This window comes from Apteryx rowi, unplaced genomic scaffold (assembly GCF_003343035.1).
Source record: "Apteryx rowi isolate R43461 unplaced genomic scaffold, aptRow1 scaffold_146, whole genome shotgun sequence".
NCBI lineage: Eukaryota > Metazoa > Chordata > Aves > Apterygiformes > Apterygidae > Apteryx > Apteryx rowi.
The window spans coordinates 218,997-240,602 of NW_020447708.1; the positions used below are offsets into that span (position 1 = coordinate 218,997).

General features: G+C 43.3%; 1 protein-coding gene across 1 annotated transcript; it reads right to left on the reverse strand.

The window, feature by feature from the left end:
- Positions 1-1,963: 1,963 nt before the first annotated feature.
- Positions 1,964-20,098, reverse strand: LOC112962332 (OX-2 membrane glycoprotein-like). The gene is made up of 8 exons (XM_026058384.1): positions 20,090-20,098; positions 18,724-18,779; positions 18,275-18,367; positions 17,390-17,471; positions 16,237-16,563; positions 15,303-15,569; positions 13,330-13,446; positions 1,964-4,434 (listed from the first exon to the last, which is right to left on the reverse strand). The coding sequence occupies exons 4-8, from the start codon at positions 17,460-17,462 to the stop codon at positions 4,427-4,429; spliced, it is 792 nt and encodes a 263-aa protein (XP_025914169.1). The 5' UTR covers positions 17,463-17,471; positions 18,275-18,367; positions 18,724-18,779; positions 20,090-20,098; the 3' UTR covers positions 1,964-4,426.
- Positions 20,099-21,606: the final 1,508 nt, after the last annotated feature.

A 21,606-nucleotide genomic window follows, 5' to 3' on the forward strand; every position in this document is an offset into this window, starting at 1 on the left:
CCAGAAGACATGCTAGCCACCTATGCCCTAGTGCTGGTGAGCTTTCCAGCATGCTGGAAAAACTTATAAAGTGAATTTCTTTTGGCTCACAAAATGATCAACACATCTTTAGGAGGCCGACCCTACAGAAACATAGCTGCAGAAGGCTGTAGAGGTTTACAGCTGGATGTCGTGAGATTAGGACCATGGAAATAGAAACTTCCTAATCAGAATGAAAAATGGCATGAAGTCCCTGAGAGGAGAGAGCATGTGATACCCATATGCAAAAAGTGAATATTGCTAAATACATGTGGCCTCAGAAATACACAGTTTGGGTTCTTTTAACTTAGAAGCTCTTTAAGCCCCTTTTGGGTGTTAAATACTGGTCATTGACACACAAGTTCTTGCCCAGTGCTGATTCTGTTGCTAGCTTCAACTCATCTTAAGAAAAAAAAAAAAAAAATGCAGGCAAATACCCTACATCCTCCTAGCTTCTAAAATTATTCTGCACTTCCTCCCCTGACAGCTTGTTGCATTGCAGAGTGAGAAGCACAACTGCCACCACACTCCAGTGGCGACAGCTGCTGCAGTGAGCAGGGAACCAGCTGGGCGCCAGGAGGCCAAGGAGCCAAGCGGGCAGGCACGTGAGGCAACAGACTGTCAAGAGGGCACCTGTAGACATCCAGAAAGTCTATATTTCAGCCTAGGAAAATGAAAATAGCTTGTGCAGAAGCAGAAGGAAGGTTTGTGGATCAGTGAAGAAGGAGGATAGGATACAAGAGGAAAAACCCCGGGGTGCATTTGTCCCTTTTTAGAGGCAGCTGGAGTGATGGAGCTGACTTCAATGTGGCAAAGCAATGCGAAAGTGGCTGAGGCAAGAAAGTCATCTTGGTTTGCTGTCACAAGTGATACTTTTTTGCAAACTCCTCCTTTCCCGCCCAATAACCCTAGACCTGCCTGCTGGGGTTTTGACGACCATCTCTTCCCGTCAGCACAGCCGTGCACAGAAACTGTTATCTCTAGCAGAGCCCTCACCTTCCTGCCCCACATGTCAGCCTAATTCCAGACTTAGAGTAACAGCAGCCTTGAGTCTGCCGGGAAGAAAAGCACACAAAGAGAGGACACAGCTGTGGGAACTAAACAATTTGCCGTCAATTGTTTCAGCAGAGAAGCCAACATCTTGACAGTCTCTGAGGAGCAGGCTGTCAGCCAAAAAGCAACTCCTTACACAGAGCCTCTGGGTCACCCTGCCAGCCCACAGTCCCCACGTTAGCTTTGTTTCTCCGTGCTCATTTTGCCCTGCTAAGACAAGGTCGAGTCCCCACCCAGGCCTTGCCATTTCAGTGCCGCCAGGCACCGCGTCCCTCCTGGCATGCTGGGCAAGGGAGGGGTCAACGGGACCTTCACTTCTGGCCAGCATCCAGCGGGACACTCCTCACAAACCATCAGCAGCAGGAGAATTTTTGTCTCCTCCAAAAACTTGTAAGTGGGAGCTTATGTCACAGTCTCAAATTCTCTGGAAATCACGGTCAATTCTACTTTACCTACCGGCAGAGCTCAGACAAGCAAGAAATTGCTGCCTTTCCCTAATACTGCAAAACATAGGACATAACCCTACCGCTCCAAGTCCTTTACACAGATGGGAGTGTTGCCATATCCTTTTAACCAGAAGCAAGTTCTCACCATCACATCTTTTAAGAAGGAAAGTATAGGCTGATGCCCTGACAAATAAGCAAAAAAATCACTGTGGTTTCACAGTTTGCCACAAAAGGTCATATGTCTTTAAGAATACAGCAGGCTGCTACTGCCTTTTCCAAGGGATTTAATCACACACACACAGCTCAAGCACGATGCTTCTCTCATCTTGGGTAAAAACAGGCTTGGGTTAACTCTATTCGATTTACAAAGGCCCACACGTGGTGTGGGTGCCACTTACAAGTGAAAGGAATCATACAGCCTTACTTTTAAAGTTGCTTTATTTGGCATCTTTTCAGCAAAGGCAAATACACAAGACAAGACAATCAATACATCAGTAGAACATGCAACTTTAAATAAGGAATAATTAAACAGCAAACACGAGACATGTCAGATTGCTAAAAATATATAAAATTGTAATTTGATAGACTGGTCATTTTCAAATCTGAAGTAAATTGCATCTGCTTTGGTCAAATATACTTTCTAAATTCATTCTAAAACTTACTTTGCTCAAAAAGCTTTTGAGGAAAAAAAAAAAAAAACTAAAAAACCCCAAACAAGCCAAAACAAAAAACCCTGGAGTCCCACTTTCTGTACAGAAAGGAATTTAAATCAAAACTATAAAAAAGCACAACTTGGAATGAAGGATTTTTGGTCCTCCAAACCAACTATTTTTAGCAGACAAAAAAAGGAACAGTGGTGTTTTGGCTTGATCAATTTTTTTAAATTTAAAAAATAAAATATATAAATATATCGCATAGCACCTGCAAAATAGCCAGGTTGCTGATACAATAGTAACAGTAAACATCACCCCTCTCATACCCTCAATAATACATGGGGACATACACACACACAATTTTTTGGTCAGACTCTAAAGAGCTGCCATTCTAGAAGAAAATATTCTGACTGTATGCTTTCTGAGCAAAAAAAATTAGCTCTGAAACAGTTAGTCATAAGTCTCCTATCTGCTAAATCTTCCCCATTGATGCTTAGACAGACATTATGTGTATTTGATTAATATATGACATAAAAAGCACTATCCAAAATGTTACATGCTTAATACAACAGAATATTACAGATACACAAAAAAAAGGGCTAATCAAATCCAACAGGCAAGAGGATATCAGTGGCCAACCCAATAGGATGACTAATATTAAGCTGGAACAGAAGATGGAGACACATCTTAGACATTAGGACTCATCAGTAGAAAAAAATTCCCAGAGGATTCCCCACCGTCCTCCCACCTGTCAGTAAAACAGGCCATGCAGTTGGTATGCCCAGAGGTAGGCTTGTTTTTAGCAACATCTACACTGGCAAATATGCATCGAGCCCTCACCAAGCCCCAGGAGGCGCAGGGCAAACAGAGGCTCTGACCTCTTGCAAATTAAGATGAGCCACAATGCAACGCCCAGGAGCCACCCGCTCTCCCCAGCAGTGTGGCGCGGCATAGCTGGTGGGACAGGCAGGACCGTCATGCCTGGAAAGGGTCAGGCCAGCAGGCACGTGCAGGCATTTAGGAGCAAACAGGAATAAAAAACAGAGAAGAGCTGGGAAACTCCCTGGGGCAGGAGCAGGGTTATGTCCCAGCTTGTAGCAGTAGCACAGGGCCTTTATCGGCTACCAAAAACATAGCACTTCAGCAAATTCAATCTCTGTCAGACTTCCCGTTGATATCATGAAGTTCACAGTAGTGACACACGATAGGTAGCTCTGGGTGCAGCATTTCACACAACAAAGTCAAAATAGGGAATAATTGCTTTTGACCAGCAGAGCAGTTTGTCTGCATTCAAAGGCAAATGACACGAAAGGATGGAGACTGGGGAGACCGCTCTGGACAGCACACACAACAACCACGGGAACTATGCAGAAACTTAGCCCCTGCATTTTGGCAGCTACGCAAGGAGCGGGCTAGGGTATTAACAGAAAAATAGAGAGAGAGAACCACTGTTAAAGAGAAAGGAAATGCAAGAAGGGGATGCCAGTACTTCCACGTCCACTGGGTTGTGCTTTCTGCTTCTCCTCACTTAAATATTTAAGAGCAGACAGGATTAGAAGAAAAGCCAAAAAAAAAAAATTTATTTAAAACACTTCTTCCCTAACTGTGGCTACTACTGCTTCTAATCTGTCACCTGCCTGGAGCACTACTGCTCTTTCCCAGGGCTGCTGGCAAATCTGGTGCCATCAGAGTCCTGTAGCAGCAGGTCCCTCTAGGGAGAGCTAAGCAACACAGCCTGCCACCCTGAAAAATGTCAGATCAGCTGGCTGGAAGAGCAGAGAAGCAGGTGACATGAAGAGGGTGTTGAACGCAGAGTTGCAGTGAGTGAAATTGCAGGTAGATGCTATAGAAAAAAAAAAAAAAAAACAAAAAAACGCCGTCTTTACTGTGAGAGCTATTAAGTGCTGGAAGGGCACCCCCAGAGAGCCTGAAGAGCCTCCAAACCTGGAGGTTTTCAAAATTCAACTGGAAGAAGGCAAATACGTTTTGCAGACTGGCAACACTAAAAATAGTCTGGCAGCGGAGGAGCTGACTAAATGTTCCCCCGGTCCTACTTTCTATGATTAAGTGTCTGGACCAGAAAACAAACATTGTGCTAATCTTTCAGCAATAAGCACAGCATCTAGATAGTGTAGTGCTCTGGTCCTGATGTAATTCCCTTTGATTGCTGTTACTCTCCAGCCATGCAAGTCACTGCTTTTAAGGCCGACTTCAGGCTGCTAGGCTGTAGTGATCTGGTAGATGAATGGGAATCCTCTAGAATCCTAGAAACCAAAGAAAAACAGGAAAAAAAGGATGAATCATGGTCATTGTGTTGCCTCCTCTGGTCTTGCTGAGCAGCACGGGTGCAGTGAGGGGCGATATGCCAAGGGGAAAGCAGGGAGGAACCACCACAAAACCACCCTTGGGGGAACAACCGTAGGACTTCCCTGCTACACATGGAGTCATTCATTCCCCTAAAACACCAAAAAACAGGCTTTGACCTGCGTTTCCCCCTTGCTTCTTCTGTTTGCTAGAGACGACACCTATCTGATTCTCCCCCGTTTCTCTTAAAGCAAGAGAAAGCCCTCTAGGAGTGTATTTCTGAGAAAGTCTGAAAACAACAGTTCTGAAAGTGTCATGCGCACGGTACTTTGAAATGGCATTTTCTCTTTGGTGACAAACCACCCAGCTAGGAAACATGCCATGCAACAGTGTTTGCTACTACTGGAGGGCAGGGCTTCGCTTTACAAACTATTGCACCTCAGGAGCAAGTTGGCAATCATACCCTTGGCCATAGTTGCCAAAAGATGTTACCGTCTGGTAACTTCACCTCTACCAATGCAGAGAGAAGTACATTGTCGAAAAAGGAATTAAAAAAAAAAAAGATAAAATTTTATATTATACAAAATACCAATTGAAACATAAATTCAAGTTTCTGATTGCAAGAGAAAAACCTACAGTTATTATGGTACAACTGTGAAAAAAAATTCCTTTTCTTCTCTTTTTTTTAAAAGGAAACTAACAAAAACATAAAAGCAGAAGACATAATTGCATTAGAAGGTTTAAATCAACGCTTCGTCCTTGGTGATCTAAAACACCAAGTTTGCAAAATCAGTTCCAGCTTAAAGTAGGCTATAAAAGGCAACTTTGTCAAATCCCCAAAGATTACCTTCCCAGCCCAGAATTACGCTGTAGCTTTATTTATAGTACCTAGAGACAATGGACTGAAGAGACGCAGTTAAAGAAAAGACTCCCAGCCTTTGCCTGGCCACATGTCTGGCTCTCTCCGGGGACGAGTGGTGGCTCGCTTTCACTTGCGCGGGCAGCCGGTTTTTTGGGGTTTCAGTTTCCATTGCTTTAAACCAGCTCTCCTCAGTAAATTGCAGGAGATACATGTACATCTAAACGAAGTTTGCACATCCTACCATGAAACTCACAGTGGAAAATTAAAACATCCATTTTAAAAGCCAATCCTGCTTTCAGAGGACTGGCAGGGCAGCAGGCAGGGCACGGCATGGCCAGCAGGCCCTTGCTGATCCCATCCAGCTGTGCTACCTACACAGCACAGGAATTTGCCTCCTGCTTCAAAAAGAGCATGGTTTGAGATTCATTCACTTGCATCCCCTGAAAATTTAATAAGGTACCTTGAAAGCAACCGGACAATTGCAACGGCCCTTTCTGACTGTACAAAATTGGCAGCTGAATACAAAGCCTCACTGCATATTTAAACAGCGGAGCAAAAATAAGAAGACATTTCCAAACAAAAGACACGGAGTAGAGCATGAAATTTTCAGGATTAATATTAATCTATCTGTGTATAAGAGGAATGACTTACTGAAAAAAGGAAATAAAACATTCACCCTTTCCTACAATTACAAAAAGAACAGGTAAAATTATTACATTGTTCTGTGTTTTCATTAAACAAAGACTACCAATTCCTCTTCAAATAATATTTCAGGCTTTGAAAAAAGTTGATCTGAAGACTAGATTATGTGAGTTTTGAAAAAATGATTAGGTACCTGATACTAAATAAAACAGTGTTTTAGCTATGGCAACCACACACTGCAGAATTCAGAACATGACACAGAGACTGGGAATATGCAAAAACCTAAATGGATTTATAAACCATGAAAAACAAACTGACTTTCCTGTTTTTGAAAATACACAAATAAGGATATTTGTTGAGTATACCAATAGCCTAATGTTCCAAAATTTAGTCCTGATGCTTGAGTCCTCTCCAGTCTATGACCCCTGAAAGGATCTTTTTTTCATAGGGCATTTAAAAAAAGGTCCTTCTTAGTTAACATGACTAAGAATTAGAGGAAGTCAGGGGTAGCAGGGGAAAATTCTACTAACATACAATATAACAGTATTCTTGAAAACATTACAGTGGAAAAAAGCTTTAACGTTTAATGTACTGAATTTATGTCCGGCCTACTGTTGACACTCATTTCAATGACAAGTAATTTATCCAAAAGGCACCCACATTAAGACAATGTAGTATCCTACTTAAAAAATGACAGCTAACAAATAAATCAGCAGAGACATGAAAGCAAAACTCCTGGCCTCCTTACACTTGGCCTAGAAGTATAACAGAGAGGTGCCTGTGCCCTTATCGAATAACACTGCATACTGCCAAAGTATTTTTTTCCTTTTCAAACAAATTCAGAATTGAGCACGTATGTAATTCTTACCAAGGAATTAAATGGGGAATAGAAACAACAAAACAACAGTTCATATATTATAGGAATGCTATTTTTTCTCCATTTCAGCTGCCAGCCATTTTCTGGCTGCACACAAAGCACTATTATTTAAATGAAAAGAAGAAAGAGGGCCTAGAAAATTATTTCATGGTGAAATCAGAGCACAGACATGATGCATGGGACAGACATTGTGCTAATCACACATAGCAAAAATCCCCCTTATTTGGGGGGGGGGGGGGGGGGGAAGAGGGACTTTGTTTCTAGTAATACCTGGTTAATCATCTCTCCCTTAGATAGGCAGGCCAAACTCTGGAAGGTTTCCTGCATCAGTACCTCCATCCCATCTGGGGCAGATGGGCTTTATTTCCTCCTCCCAGGCAAAAACGGCACTGCTGAGCACACTGTCCCCAAACACACAGGGCCACGTCCCTCCCAGGGCAGCGGAAAACCAAAAAGCTCCCCACACCCTCCCTGAAAAGCCTCCCTGCCCCGAGCAGGGCCACCCGCAGCGCTGGGGCTGTGACCCCAGCTGCCCACCTGGTCGGGACCGGGAGCCCCGGTGGCACCAATTAGCTGCTCGTTAACCAGCCCAGCTGGGAGCAGGGGGCACGTTTGCGTTTGCTGCTTTTTCTGCAGGTGAAGGCCGAAGGCCCTCGTGGAGGAATGGGAGCTGTCTGCAGCTGGTGTGCTCTTGCGCTGTGAAAGATCTGCGTCTGCGGGCAACCTGACATCAAAATTACTCCTCTGCTGAAAACTTTGCACAGCCTTTTCTTTTTAAAGTCTGTGTAGGGCTTTTTGGCTAGGTTGGTTGTTTCCTTTGGGTTTTTTCCCCTTTTTTTTTTTTTTTTTTGGTGGGATGGTAAGAAGGGGAAAGGAATGAGGCTGCTTGTTGTCAGCAAAACAACTTTCAGCATATTTTTGTTATTTCAAATCCTATTTCAAAACAGGACAAATATAACCTCCCACTCATGCTAAAGCCCCATTTGAGAGGAAACCACGGTGCTTCAAAAAGGGGACTGCCCAGCTGGGACAACCCTGCCCGAGCCCCGTTCCTCTGTGAGCAGAGAGCGTGTCATCCAGGCAGCTCACAAAAGGGAGTTTTGTACTGAGTTCATCACCTGTAAGGCTGATATGTGGCTGTCACTCTTGGCAAAAATAATCTTGAAAAGTCTCTTAACACTGCCTTGTGACTCTGCTCTTCATAACGATTAGGTCTCTTGCTATTAAGAAAAACAAGAGCTGCATGTCGAGGTAAATCCACTGAAGAAACAAGCAAAGTCATACAGATAAAATAAGAACTGAGATAATTTTTCATCCAAAGCTTATAAACAATCTTGTCTCAGCCTTCCCCAAACTGAATAAGCACTAGAGAATTGTGCTAAAATGCTCTTCCAGAAATAGCTCTCATCTGTAGTGTAAACAAAAACAAAGCAATGGAAAACTTGTGCAAGTGCTTGCTCTTGTAAGGCTTTCTGGACAACTGGAATCTGCCCTATTTTTCAAACCTTGCACATGGCAAAACATACAGAAGCCACCCAAGAAAGGTCAGCTGTTCTTATTTATGCACCCATGCTAAAAAAATCATATTGGCATACATATCCATTCGGAAATAAACCTTTCTCACAGACCACTACAAGCCTCTGGAAAACACACTGACCCTAAAGCTTTTTAACTGCCTGGGGTGAAATACAAGTTTCTTGCAGGCCTTGAAGAAACAGCTGATGCTGTGGAGAGTGTTCAGATTGAGATATGTGTGTAACAGAGGAGACACAGGAATTTATTTAGACTAACAGTCTCTAGGTCCAGATACCTGGCTTGTCAACCAGACTGCTTTACATTGGTGCGGCCTACAATTAAGCTTTATTAGTTGAACCACTTAGGAAAAGGTGTAACTTTTTACCAAAAAAGAGTAGCACTGAAAAACCCTCTGGCACAGAGGAAGTTACACCTGTGGACAGGTAATTGCTAGCAGCCTGCTCATCGCGCTTACTCAAGCAACAGGCACAGCTAGGTGTGCCTCTATACGTGGCAGGGAATGAAGATTCAAGCTTTTTGATGCTTTTGTGTCAGCTCTTGCCACAAAGATTGCTCAGTTTGTTTCCAAATAAATGGTGTTTTGCCAGCTTGACAGGCTTTGTGAAGATGCTTCACTCGAGATGGCTTTGGAGAAAAGCAAACTATGTGTATGCTCTGTCATCTGGGACCTAAGGCAAATGCCTGAGGCATGGGACAATGATTTTGAGCTCCAGCTCCTCATCTGATTCCCAAGTGTCTGTCATGGGGAGGGTGAAGCAACAACAGACAAAACAAACCAAAAAAACCCACCCTACTCTGAGCAGCAGAAGCAGTACAGCAGAAGCTGTGACAGAGAAGGGTCCCCAGACACTCAGATAAAAAGCCACCRTTTCAAGCTAAAAAAACAGGCATCCTGACAAAACTGGAAGGGCTTTGCTTTCAATCTAGTGCAGAATGAAAAGAAGCATTGAAATCCCAGAAAGCAACCTCAGAAAGTAATTGCCATCCCCCAGTCATTGCTGTTAGCTCTCTTTTGTGTTGTCTAAGACCTGTGTCCAGAAATATGTACACAGGYGCTGTTCCTCACTGCAACAGAATATATAAGGATACTGTAGAGTAAGCCCAGGAAAAGGCTTCCCACCAAATGTTATGCTCTTTCGGTTTACTCTGCTGTAAACAACGCTTTAAAGACCATAAGTTTCAATTTCAAAGATGATCAGGCGAAAACCAAATCACCACAAAATGAGACCTGGGTCTAATGTGCATTGTTTAGAGGCGAGACCAGGGTATTTCCTCGTTAAAATGTGCTAGCTCTAGAGTGGTAATACATTCTAAACACAGTGTTAAAAGTTACTGTAGCTCCACAGCTATCCTTGGCATACTAAGGATTTGCTGGGAAGGTTACAGTGGAATCATATGCAAGATGAAGAGTAACTTTTAGCAATGGATAAAAAAGAATAACCAGAAGATCAGATAGTGGCAGAGTAATCAAACTGCACCAGTGTTAGAGAGTTTTACAACAGGCTAACTAATGAGGCTTTCAGGAAAACAGATGTACATTAGGAAGATGGACTACACATGTTTAGCTATGTTGTCCACCTTATAAAGGAAGAGGACCAGCTGGTCAAGATTACTTTGGATAAAGTAATGTTGCCTTTATGCAAAAGGAATCTGAGTCAGTGCATGGCATTTTCAACAGTAAACACTGAAGAGCAACTGAAAAGATATAAAAAAAGACCGACACAAACTAGACTACATTAAAAAGACAGAGGCAAAAAGACTTCAAAGGCTCCTGTAGAGGCCACACCCTGGCATCACAGCTACTCAAAACCCACTATAAGTAGGAAGGAACACTGACAGATGAAGTCCCTAAAAATCTGCTTTTACCAATAAGCTCTAAAGCAACCAACTTGCATCCACTGCTAAACACTGCTTACCTGGCTTACCCTCTCTGCYCCAGTGAACACTTATTTATACAAATTTTTGACACTGCGACGCACCAGGACACACATGCGGCTGGGGAGCTGGATGCTCTCCAAGCAGCAGGGTGTGAGGGCCCATGTCCCTGCTGACCCGGGGTCCACTCTAACCTCTGAGTTATTAGGTAAGAAAGAAGGGGCACAGCCCTTTGAGTGTAAACACATCATGTTTTACTATTTCTTATGCCTTCCTTAGAAGTGTGCTCAAAGGATTTCTTTTCAAAAAGGAACATTTCACATGGAACAAAATGAAGCTTTTTGGTTTTGATTCTGGGAATAGAAAACCAAAATGCCCAAAATATTGGGTAATTTTCATCTTTCTTGGATCTAGGTTTGGCAACTGAAACCAAACGTGCACACTCACTTATTTCTAAGATTTGAGTGATCTTATCTGGCTGAACTGGCTCTTAGACCCTCCAAAGATCAGGCCAGGGGATCCAGCCCTATTAACCTGAAGTCTCTAACCAGCACCCAGACATTATCCCTACCCACACATCCCCTGGCATGCACCAGACTGCCAACCCAATGCCTGGACTTTATAAAGTGCTGTGACCTGTGTCCCAGCAGCCCATCCTCTCAGCCGTTTCTGGGAGCAGCAGTACATCATTTCTTAAAATCACAGCAAACGTGACCATCGCCCATTGCCAGCTACATTCTTCAAAGCGTAAACCTCCAGGCCCACCACAAGGACTTGAGAGACAATTTTGTAATAACATCTCTATCAACACCTCCTTACTTAACGGGTAGGAAAAGAGGGAACAGACTGTATGGAAAACAAATATCCTGAATGTGTTGCTCCTCACTTTAACTCAGCCCCCTCTCAAGAATTTTGAAGGGAATCCGTTTGTATTCATAGATGGTTTCTCTCACTTCAGCAGACTCTGGCTACATCTGTACTGCTGAAACCAAAGCCAAAGACTATTTTTGGCCCCGGAGCCAAGGAGGTCAGAATGATTTCGTTCCCACTGCTCAGCACTTGACCGTAGGTCTCTTCCGGTCCCCCATGGTAACCTTGTTTACCTAAGACTTATGTACGTTTTTGTGTGTGTGGGAAGGGTGTTCTGTTCAAAGTATCCAAAATAACGTTCAGGCTCTGTTGCTGTGCATCACAGTGGTGTCTTCGCAGCAAGAAACTGTCTTGCATGACATGGCACAAGGATGCATGAGACGGCTCCAGGGTCCAAAGCCTGCTAAGCAGTGGACAGTATAGGGTGAGGAAACCTGCTGTAAAGCTAACCACACTGCCCACTGGGAATGGTCCTGTTACCTGCCATTGCTGGAACCATGTGCATGCATTGCCTGGGGAACAGCTAATTACCAAGGGCCAAAATCATGCCAGCGGGTTAATTAACATCCTCGGCCTCATCTAAAGCTAAGCAGCCTGGTCTGGCCTAGCAGCACTTCAGAGTGTGACCTTGCTCCTGCTTTAGTCAGCAGTGCAGTCCCAGCATTCGAGCGTGGTGTTCCTCATCTGGCGCATGAGAAAATAGCTTCTCACCTGTGCAGGACCCTGCCTGCACTTTTTAGCTCTCTCTTTGCCTGGTCACTCCCTGATCCACTCCAGCAGGTGATCACAGACCTCTGCCAGGTCACCTCTCCCTCAAGATCTCTCCTTCACCATCTGCTTAGTACAAGTTGGTGTGTAAGGATACGTCTTTCTTACAAGCATCTGACCTGTTTTTTTTTTAGACAGGAAGCTTTTTATCTCTGTCTTTTAACTTCCGTGTTGGTCTGAAATTCCAAATGTTAAAAGTAGTTTGTTTTTAAGCAGTGATTTAAAGAACTGTACCATTTTTTTCCTCTTCTGAATTGCTTACAGGATTGATGCAAAGCTGCTCAATGCTTTTTACAATTAAAAAGTTTTATTTGGGTGCTAAAAAGCATTTGCTTCTCTTTTTTCTCAGTGAAGCATTTTGTACCTCTAGCAATGGCAGATCTATTAGATGACTCCCTCTTAACAGTAAATACTATGCGTCTAGGCTCACACAGTCTGACATTCCTGGAAATACCTCTTTACATGAAGTCACATTATCAGTATGAAACAGCTATCTAAACATTCAGGAGTTAATGTGTGCTGGCTTCAGAAACTACTTCTAAACACAGTAATAAAATTTAAAGCCAGACAAACCATTTTGATCTACTCATACAAGAGTGAGATTAACAAAGACTATCACATTTCTGTGATTTCTGAAGCTGAAGACTCTATCTATCTCCTCCACACATGGGCGGCTTCTTCAATGTCTTGCCTTTTTCACTCATTCCTACTTCTTACCTGGTTTCCCTTCTCTACTTTTTTCCCTTTCTACACAGTTCTTAGTAATTAAGACCAGATATCTGATTATTTATCAGGTTTATCAGGTCATCACACATACAAGGACAATTGCATTGACCTCAATTTCTCCTTAATTCAGCATTAGGAATTAGACTCATGCACCAAATTGGAAGCAACTCGGACTCAGTAACTTCTCCATCATATTATATGGTTTTGTCTTAAAACACTTAAGGGTGCCATGACCAGAAGAGACCCCTTCTCTCGAGGGCACATCACACTTCCTGCGCAGCTTCTTTCCAATGTACCAGTTCTCCTGCCAAAAACTCTCTGAGCAGACTTAGACTGAATAYGTTTGTGTCCCTCTGTGAAAGCAAAAATGTCTACTGAATTACTTACGTCTCCTAAGACTTCCACCTGAAAGCAAAATACAGGCAGTGTGTCTTGCTCTGCTTGTAACGTCCCCTCCTAATCTGCAGTCATGTATTGCCCCTTGGCAGTAGTAGTAGGAAAATAGCTCCTAAAATTACATGGTACTGAGGCAACCTCTAATAATTTTAGTCACATTATTATGAAGTTTCCTTGTCCAATACGATGGTGTCACAGCYCTTAATGATATCTCAGTGAAGTGTCATTTTTCTGTGGAGGTGACACCTTGCAAGACCTTTTGCTCTGTGCAAACTGTCGGTTTCCATGCAACAGATGACTCACCGCTTTGACCCCTCTTGCATATCCTCTTCCTCCACCACACTGCCATCACAATCAGAACAAAGACGACAAGTAAAATCCCCAAAGTAATCATCAGTCCAAGGAATGAGAATGACTCTTCTGTGAAGAACAAGAAACAAAGATGATTTATATAGGAAAAAAGAGCAAAAAGAGCCAAGAGAATGCCTGATTAATGGCAATGGTTCCTAATTGAGATTTTGTGAAAGTTATTACTAAGCTACATGAAAGCAGCAATTGCTCAAAAGAGAGAGTGTGTGTGTGTATCTTCAAAGCCAAACATACTTGCCTACTGCTTTCCAGAAAATGCGTTGTCAAAAAAAAATGTGCTCGAGTTCATCCACAACAAAGAAAACTGTCAGTTCTCATCCCTGATATGGCAGTTGGCACACATACATAAGCAGAATTTTTTTACAAGTCTTAACGCTTCCCGAAGGATTTCTTTGTTCCTCCAGAATCCAAGTTCTTGTTTGCAAAATAACAGATACTTCTTTTACTGTTAAACATTTCTATCACTGTTACAAAGACTAAATTAACTTTCAAAAAAGAAAGTACACCCATGGTTTTGATGCCTGCAAGTAGCTCTAACCAACACTCCAGTGCAAATGGTTCCCTCGGGTCAGGCATTAGCCACTTCATTTGACTGTCATTAATCAAAGTAATAATATGAAGGCTCAGTTCAAAGCTCACTGATGTTAAAACTTACTGAACTAAAATTTATTTGGATCAAGCTGAAACTATCATGTCCTTTAGCATAGCTAGGTTCAGCTTTTCATTTGAATTTCTCTTTCTCCGAAAGGCTAGACTGCTAAAACAATGGGCTCTTAACTGATTTTTCATTTTCCTAGCAATGAATAACAGCAATCTCAGTTTCCTGCTTTCAGATACACGTTTCCTTTTCAAACAAAACAAATCAAAACAAAAGAACACTGCATTTGAGATAAGATAAAAAGATTTATTATGATTTTTCAGCTAACATCACTGAGAATTCGTAACTAATTTGCTTTGAATTTTTTGATAGAAAATTTAAAAAGTCAGATTTTTTTTCTTTACTATTTCTCCTATAACAATCACTTTTCACTTAGCACTTATTAAGGGATTTAGTTCACAATCTCTAACTGCTTTTCCCATCTTCCTAATTTCCACAAAGCAGAAAAATGGTCTTAAGGCTCTGGACTTGGAGACATCTGAATTTTAAATCAGGTTATATCATAACATTCCTGAGTGAACTCAGGCTGCTACTTAAGCTCATAATGTTTCTCTTTCTTATCTGTAGAACTGGGCTAATATCGTTCCAGCAGAGTAGAATGTTGGAAGAAATAAATTGGCACTGCAAGGTGTTTAGATGCGACATTGATGTATTTAAGATTTTCTCATAAAACTAGTATAAGTATCTACAAATGATCACCTTCCTGTCTGCCCGAAAAGCTATTCTTCCCTTATGATCACTGCAATGTGCGCCTGTCTTAGCAAAAATGTCAGGGAAATTAAAACATGCTGCGCAGAAGGTTAACTGAATGAGGTATCAAAACATGTAATAAGTTTAACTGGGACATTTGATTAATTATCGTTCAAAGATAATCTGTTACTAATTTCCAGGCTTCCACTTTGGCAAACTTCCACCCACAGAGTTTTCACTTGATATAAATATTTTTCACTTGATATATGTCTTTGGACTGTCAAAGAAATGAGAAAGGCATATCTGAAAACTGAGTTTCAACTTGCTACAGAATGCGTGGTGCTTCTAAAATCCATAGTTCCCTAGTTTGGCTTTTTTCCTTTGTGGAAAACACCACAATATATTGCTGTCTCAAGGAGGAACGCAGAGTAGGGCTTACTTCCTTCTTACCTGGCACGCACACATCTCAATCCCTCTCTTTCACAGCAGATCCAAACATGCTAGTGCAAAAGACGGAGGCTAAGAGAATGCTAACAAGTAAGTTGTATCATTCACCCACCCTTTCTCATTTTCAAGGGCAATTCCATTTCTTCATTCTTGTTGCTTACTTTGCAGGTCAACTCTTGCTTCCTGAGGCTCCGCGTGTCATAGATCTCCACTTTACTGGTGATAGACACCATCCCATTGCTGTGCCTGACCTCCTCCTGTGTTGGAGTAGAATTGAACAAGCCGTTCCAGCTGATGGTAGGCTCTGGGAGGCCAACAGCATTACAGATGGCTGTCAAATGCCCTTCGGAAATGTTATAATAGACAGATGCATTGAGACCTTCCAAGACACAAACGAAACAATCCATTACCACAGAGAGCACCTGGTCAGAAGCAGTGATAGCAATTTAACCAGTGTCAACCTGAGCAGAGCTCACTGAATTCTCACACACGCCCGTAGTACATGAACACAAGAAAAGTACATTGGCCCAGATCCTCCCCACGACTCAGTGTTCCTCATCTAATACTGAAATGATATACTGAAAAAGTTTCATATAATCTGAAATCTCAGATTTTAAAATAATTTGTCAAGTAAAACCATTTTTTGGTCCATGCTGTTCTCCCGTTTGCTAATCCTCCATCAGTGATAGGGTTTGGCATGGCAGCTCACAGCACTGGAGTCGTACCTGGCACCCACAGAACACACAATGAACATGCTGGTCTGCACACGTTCCAGCTGCTCGGGGGCTGCACAAAGATCCCACTTTTAGCTACTTTTTAGTTAGTACTTGCAATATAATGAACAACGAAAGCTCAGGAGCCAAAACTGCAACGGGCTTGAATACAACCCTACAGAGTCCTGCTCACAGTAATAACGCCCTATTTCTATGCCACATCCCATGCAGCAAGCTCCTACCACTGGAGTTTCTGAGTCCACTGAAGGAAACGCTGTGGCTGAGAAAACATCTCGCTTTCCATTAGAGACATACTCCTCTAGAGAACCTCACCAAAGACACTCAGGCAGGTACGGCCCGAGAAGGAGCCGAGGGGGAAAACGTTGAAGAGGCATATGTAACATCCCGTATCGTCCATTCTAGCATCCCAGAAAGTGATGTTTGTCTCATTGAGAACCAGACTTGTGAAATTCATTCGGTCCTGAAAGGGTTCGTGAATCCTTAGTCCTTTTATGTTGCTGTAYGTAGCTATATTCTCACGTGATTTTTCGGAGTCCTTTTGCCACGTCACTTGCAGAATATCCTTGGGTTCTGTCAGGACACAGCTCAGAGTCACGTTGTCACCCATCTTCACCTCTCTGTGGCCAGTCTGCGTAACCACTGCAGCAACAGAAACAGTGAATGAAACGAGCTAGTATCACACTCATATTTAAAAGTCTGTAGTTGACTCTAAGGCCTGGATTACCAATAGACATAGCAATTTATCAATGACATATTGCTTCTGTGGTTTTCCCACACCTAAAAGTCCTGCTCTTGTATCCTCCCAGAAGTCAATGGAGCGATCTTGATTTACACTAGCCAAGGACCTGCCTTTTTCCACTAGACTCTTTAACAGGAAAAGACAAAGCCCATTTCTGTACCAGTCCCTGCAGACTCACTTCAGTTTTATTAAATCCATGCATGGCTTCCCATTTTCAGCAGACATGCGGGTGATTTTTGTTCTCAAAAAGCTGGAGGAAGATTGAATGCACAAGGGAGGCACATACGAAGCTATTCTCAGAGAACTGCATGGAGAAATGGGCTAAAGAGAATTTTTGGACAATACAGCTTCAGAGTTTGCAATGTGTTTGAAAGGGAGGGAAACAGAAAGAGAGACTGGGTCCTGAGGAGAAGATCCAGCATGGGAAGGTGTGAACTCTCCCGTAGGGCTCAACACACTTGACTGAACAGATGTGTCAAGTGTTGCTGTAAAACACCTGCCCCTAGGCGTTGTGTGCCCCCCACCTCCAAATGCTGCTTCAGCAGGTCCTGCATCGCATCTGCCAGCACCATGCATATGTCTCAGCTATCTAAGGTACCTCAAATAGGACCAGCGACCTGTATTCCCCCTATTTTTTCCTGGCCCATACTCTCACTGGTGAAGCTTCAGGAATCAGAGATCAGACCTCCAACCACTTGCAGACAGACAAGAGGAAATTCAACTTACCACTTGGTTTTCCAAGCACAACACAAAACAGACTCAGAAGCAGAGCTTGGAAAGTCATTTTGGAAGGCAGCATCCCCTTCACCTGAAGAGAGATGAGAAGAGATGCACGACTTAATAACAGATCATCTTCCAGCGACACCACCTCTGCAGAGTATGAGTGTTACAGTTGCTTTGTCACATAAGAAAAACGTATTTATGAGTGGCAGACGGAAAAATTCACAGGTCCTACTACACAACACAGAAATTGCTGAGATGAAGGAGCAAAATATTGTGTGAYGGAAGTTAGAAAGGCATTCATTTTCTGAATTGTCCCTCAAGGACTCACATTTAGAGCCAGAATTGCAAACAGCAGTTTACTCTTTCATAGAGCACTTCCACATGGATATTGAATTACTGAATGGATTAATTCATGCATGTAAAGCAATGGGTTTAATTTAAACTTCTTTTTTTTTTTGAAACCCTGACACTTGTAGCTTAGGGACCCACATGAGCAGATAAATTTTATAGACTCTCATTGCGATAGTAGAAAGGTCTGTACAAACATTAATGGCAGGAGATGAACMGAAATAGTTACTCACTGTTTCTTCCAGCACAAACACTAGGTGACACCTAATTTAACAGCTAAGTGGACCGTTTCAGATGAACCAAAGGAAGTTCTTGTTAATGAAATAAACAGTTTAGTGGTGGGACCCATTAACACAGAGTTTTTGTGATCACTGCAAGAGTTCAAGCTGTGCACAGGTTCAGAAAGGAACTGGATCGTTGAGCCAGCAGAGTTGTTCAGATATCCCTTGGGAGTAGTTTTCTCCCCACATCCCCCGCCCTTATTTTATTTATCAGCAAATTGTCCATTAATAGCAAAAACTGACAGTTGTAACAACTTACCGAGAGGAGAGCTGCACAGGGTGCCCTGTGGCTTCCACAAAAAGCCAGATGTATTGCTTGTAATTTATGAAGCAGCAGGTGCCCCGGGACTAGCTAGAGCAGCAGGAGAGAGGTAGAGTTAGCACACGAGGCAGAAGGGATAAAACGGAAGTATCTTCTCTGAGGGCTTCAGGACTCTCTGTCCGCCCAAAACAGAATGAACTGGGGAACCTCTGGGGCATACTGCACCTACTACATACAAATATATTTATGAGGAGGGGAAGGGGCAAAAGAGAGGTTGTGTTTCTGCTTTCTTTAGTGAATAACTCTTGACTTGCTCCCCATTCCCTCAATCAGTTAACACTGCCATAATACAACTGACTTGTTGACCTGCCTGGAACTGAAGCTTATATCATACAAGCGGAAAAAAATATTTGACAAAAAGTATTTTTGTAACACATATCACATACCCCTGAACTTCTTGCCAATATCAGCAAGGCTAGCCGATGCTTCGTGGGAATGTCTCCTATCAAGAACACAGACAAAACCCAACTCTCATAATTTTTTCACAACATGCAACAAACAGAAAACTGAATGAATTGTAAGCATTTTCTGTGTTATCATACTGCTCTAGAAAGCAAGAGCTGTTGAATAAATGAATGAGAGGGAGAAAGGAAATTGCATTTAAGAAACAAATTCCCAGCAAACTTGTGCACATAACACATACACACGCTTCAAGTAGCCTGCCCTTATATTTTAAACTCTCTGGGCCAAAACATCTCCTTATACAATTCCACAATTACGAAGCATGAATACAGACTAAGTTCTTATACATGAAATCAAGAAATAAGAATCCATCAGCAACAAGCCAAAAGAGTAATGAACTTGCAGATGATACAGCATAGTCGGATACTTGAGCATGGTGCTCTCTAAGATATTCAGACAGATATTCCTAAAAACATGCAAAAATCAACGGCCAGCGTAAAAGACCAGAGAGAAGTTTCAAGTTGCCATGTATTTATATACCACAGGAAGATGTGCTACACCTTCAGCAAAGCACAATTTTCAATAATAATCTACTATCTCGCTGCTTTAGCATCTGGGAAATTCCTTCACACACCATTGCTCTGACACAGTGTAGCTACAAGATGTCCTACAATAAGGAACCAGCATATCTCGCAAGCTATAGTGGTCACAAAAAAGTCCCTCTAAGTCAGAGACCCATTCTAGTGCACTAGGAGGGAAAAGGAAAAAAAATAAGGGGGGGGGGGCATAAGACCAGGGCAAGTAAAGAGTGATCCTTTCCATGCTGTGCTATCTCAAATTGCATCTCAGAGGTTTCCTGAGCTACAGACTGTATCCCCGCTGCTGTATTTAATTGCCCTCAATGAATGACCTTTTATGATTCTTTTCCAATCAACTTTTAAAAACCTTTCATACTTTTGGCGAAGTATACTTTTTCAAGCAAAACGCGCAGGTCTAACGGGGGCCGGAGCCCATGCACCACTGCATTACGATATCCAGAAACAYGCGGAGCACAGAAACGGCTCAAGCCCCTGCAACCCCCTCCCTGTTTCTGGCCCTTTGCCCCCACCCCCCCCTGCCCCCGCTCCGGTTTTCAGTGCACTTTACCGTCCGGACAAACCGCAGCTTGCGCCCGGCGGCGAGCTCCAGCGTGGCCGCTCCGGGTGCCAGCCGCGGGATCTCGGACGCTAATCTCCGCGCACGGACGCCGGTAGCTGAACACATTTAAAAGAAAAAGAAAAAAAAAAAAAAAAAAARAAAAAGCGCACCCAAAAATAGCAAAACCCGAGAAAAAGCCGAGCGCTTACTCACGGCGATGCCCCGGGGGCGCAGACGGCCGGGCAGCCACCCCGGGGCTGCGCTGCGCCTCCCGCCGCGGCGCCCCCGGGCAGCACCGGGGCCGGGCCGGGCCGGGCCGCCTCCCCGGGGCCGCCCCGCCAGGACCGGAGCCTCCGCCCCCGGGGCAGCGCCCCGCCTCGTCCATAACGACCTGTAGCAGCACCGGCCCCGGTGCCGGCTGGCGGCTCCTGAGCACCCCACGGCGCCGCCACCGCCGGTCCAGGCCCCCTCTCACCGCTTCGGCTGCCAGGATGCTGCTGGGCAGCCTCCAGTGCCGTGTCCTTGCCCGCTCGCTGCCGCAGGCCGTCGGGTCCTGGTTTGCCCGTCGGAGATCCGCACAGGCACCAGCCGCCTTCTTCTTCTGCACGTGCCTGGAAGGGGCTTGGAGGAGCATTAGCTCCATAGTCTTCCCAGGGACGGAGGCCAGACCGGGCTGTAGCTGCCCGGATCCTCCTTCTCCTCCTCAAAGACGTGCGTGACATTTGCCCTTTCGCTCCCATGGTGGGTTAGGGTTGACAGCGGTCGCAGAGCTGGGCTTCAGCCTTGCACACCAACAAAATCAGCGTAGGAGAGCCTATCGTGGGTTCGTGCTCTGCTCTTTTTTAATCATCCAGCAGTAAAACTATAAAAGCACTTTAGCATCTGCCAGGGCTCATTTGCTTCTGGAATCTGCTGAAAATGATTTCCTTCCCCTARGTGCTGAGCTGCCAGGAATAAAACAGACTGCTTTCCTCCTTCAGCCTTTATATTTTTATCAGGATCTCCAAGTACTCCCTCCGTTTTTCCTTCAAGGATTATTAATATCAGCAAAATTAACTGATTGTTCTTGGAACTACTTCAGATAAGAACACAGTAAACACTGAAAGACCATGAGATTTTAACAGTTCCAGGACTCTAAACACAGAATTAATTCCAATTGTTCCCTGGGATGGATGATCACACTGCTTTTGAAAACAGGATTGCAGCATAAAACAGAACTGCCTTCTATTTTTAAAGAAATTTTGGATTGTATTCCAACATGCAACAAAGCAAAGTGTTTTTATGTTCAAAGCATATTCTTCCCCAATTTCACTTCAATGGTACTAACAAAAATTCATTCCTGGTGGGATCATTACAGATTTTCATACTGTCGTAAAACAATAATCCAGTGGCAGCAAGAGGATGGAATAATATAATAAACTACATAAATAGTTAAGAGCTGTGACATTCACAGGTACTGGGTTGTGAATACTTAGTATTCCAGAAAATGTTTTTCTTTTTTTTAGAGCAGATCAATTTCTTGATCTTATTTATTGCAAAGTCTCGCTGGAAGTTATGTAACAAATTTACTAAGGTTATCATCAACCTGGAAAATGTTTTGGTTTTTTTTTTTCCCTTAATTAGCACAAATTGGAATATTAACTGCTAGTAACAGGTCAATAGCCTGGCCATCATCACAATAAAGTTTTGAGCACTAGGACTAGGGTGATTCTTTTCTGGATCCTCAACCC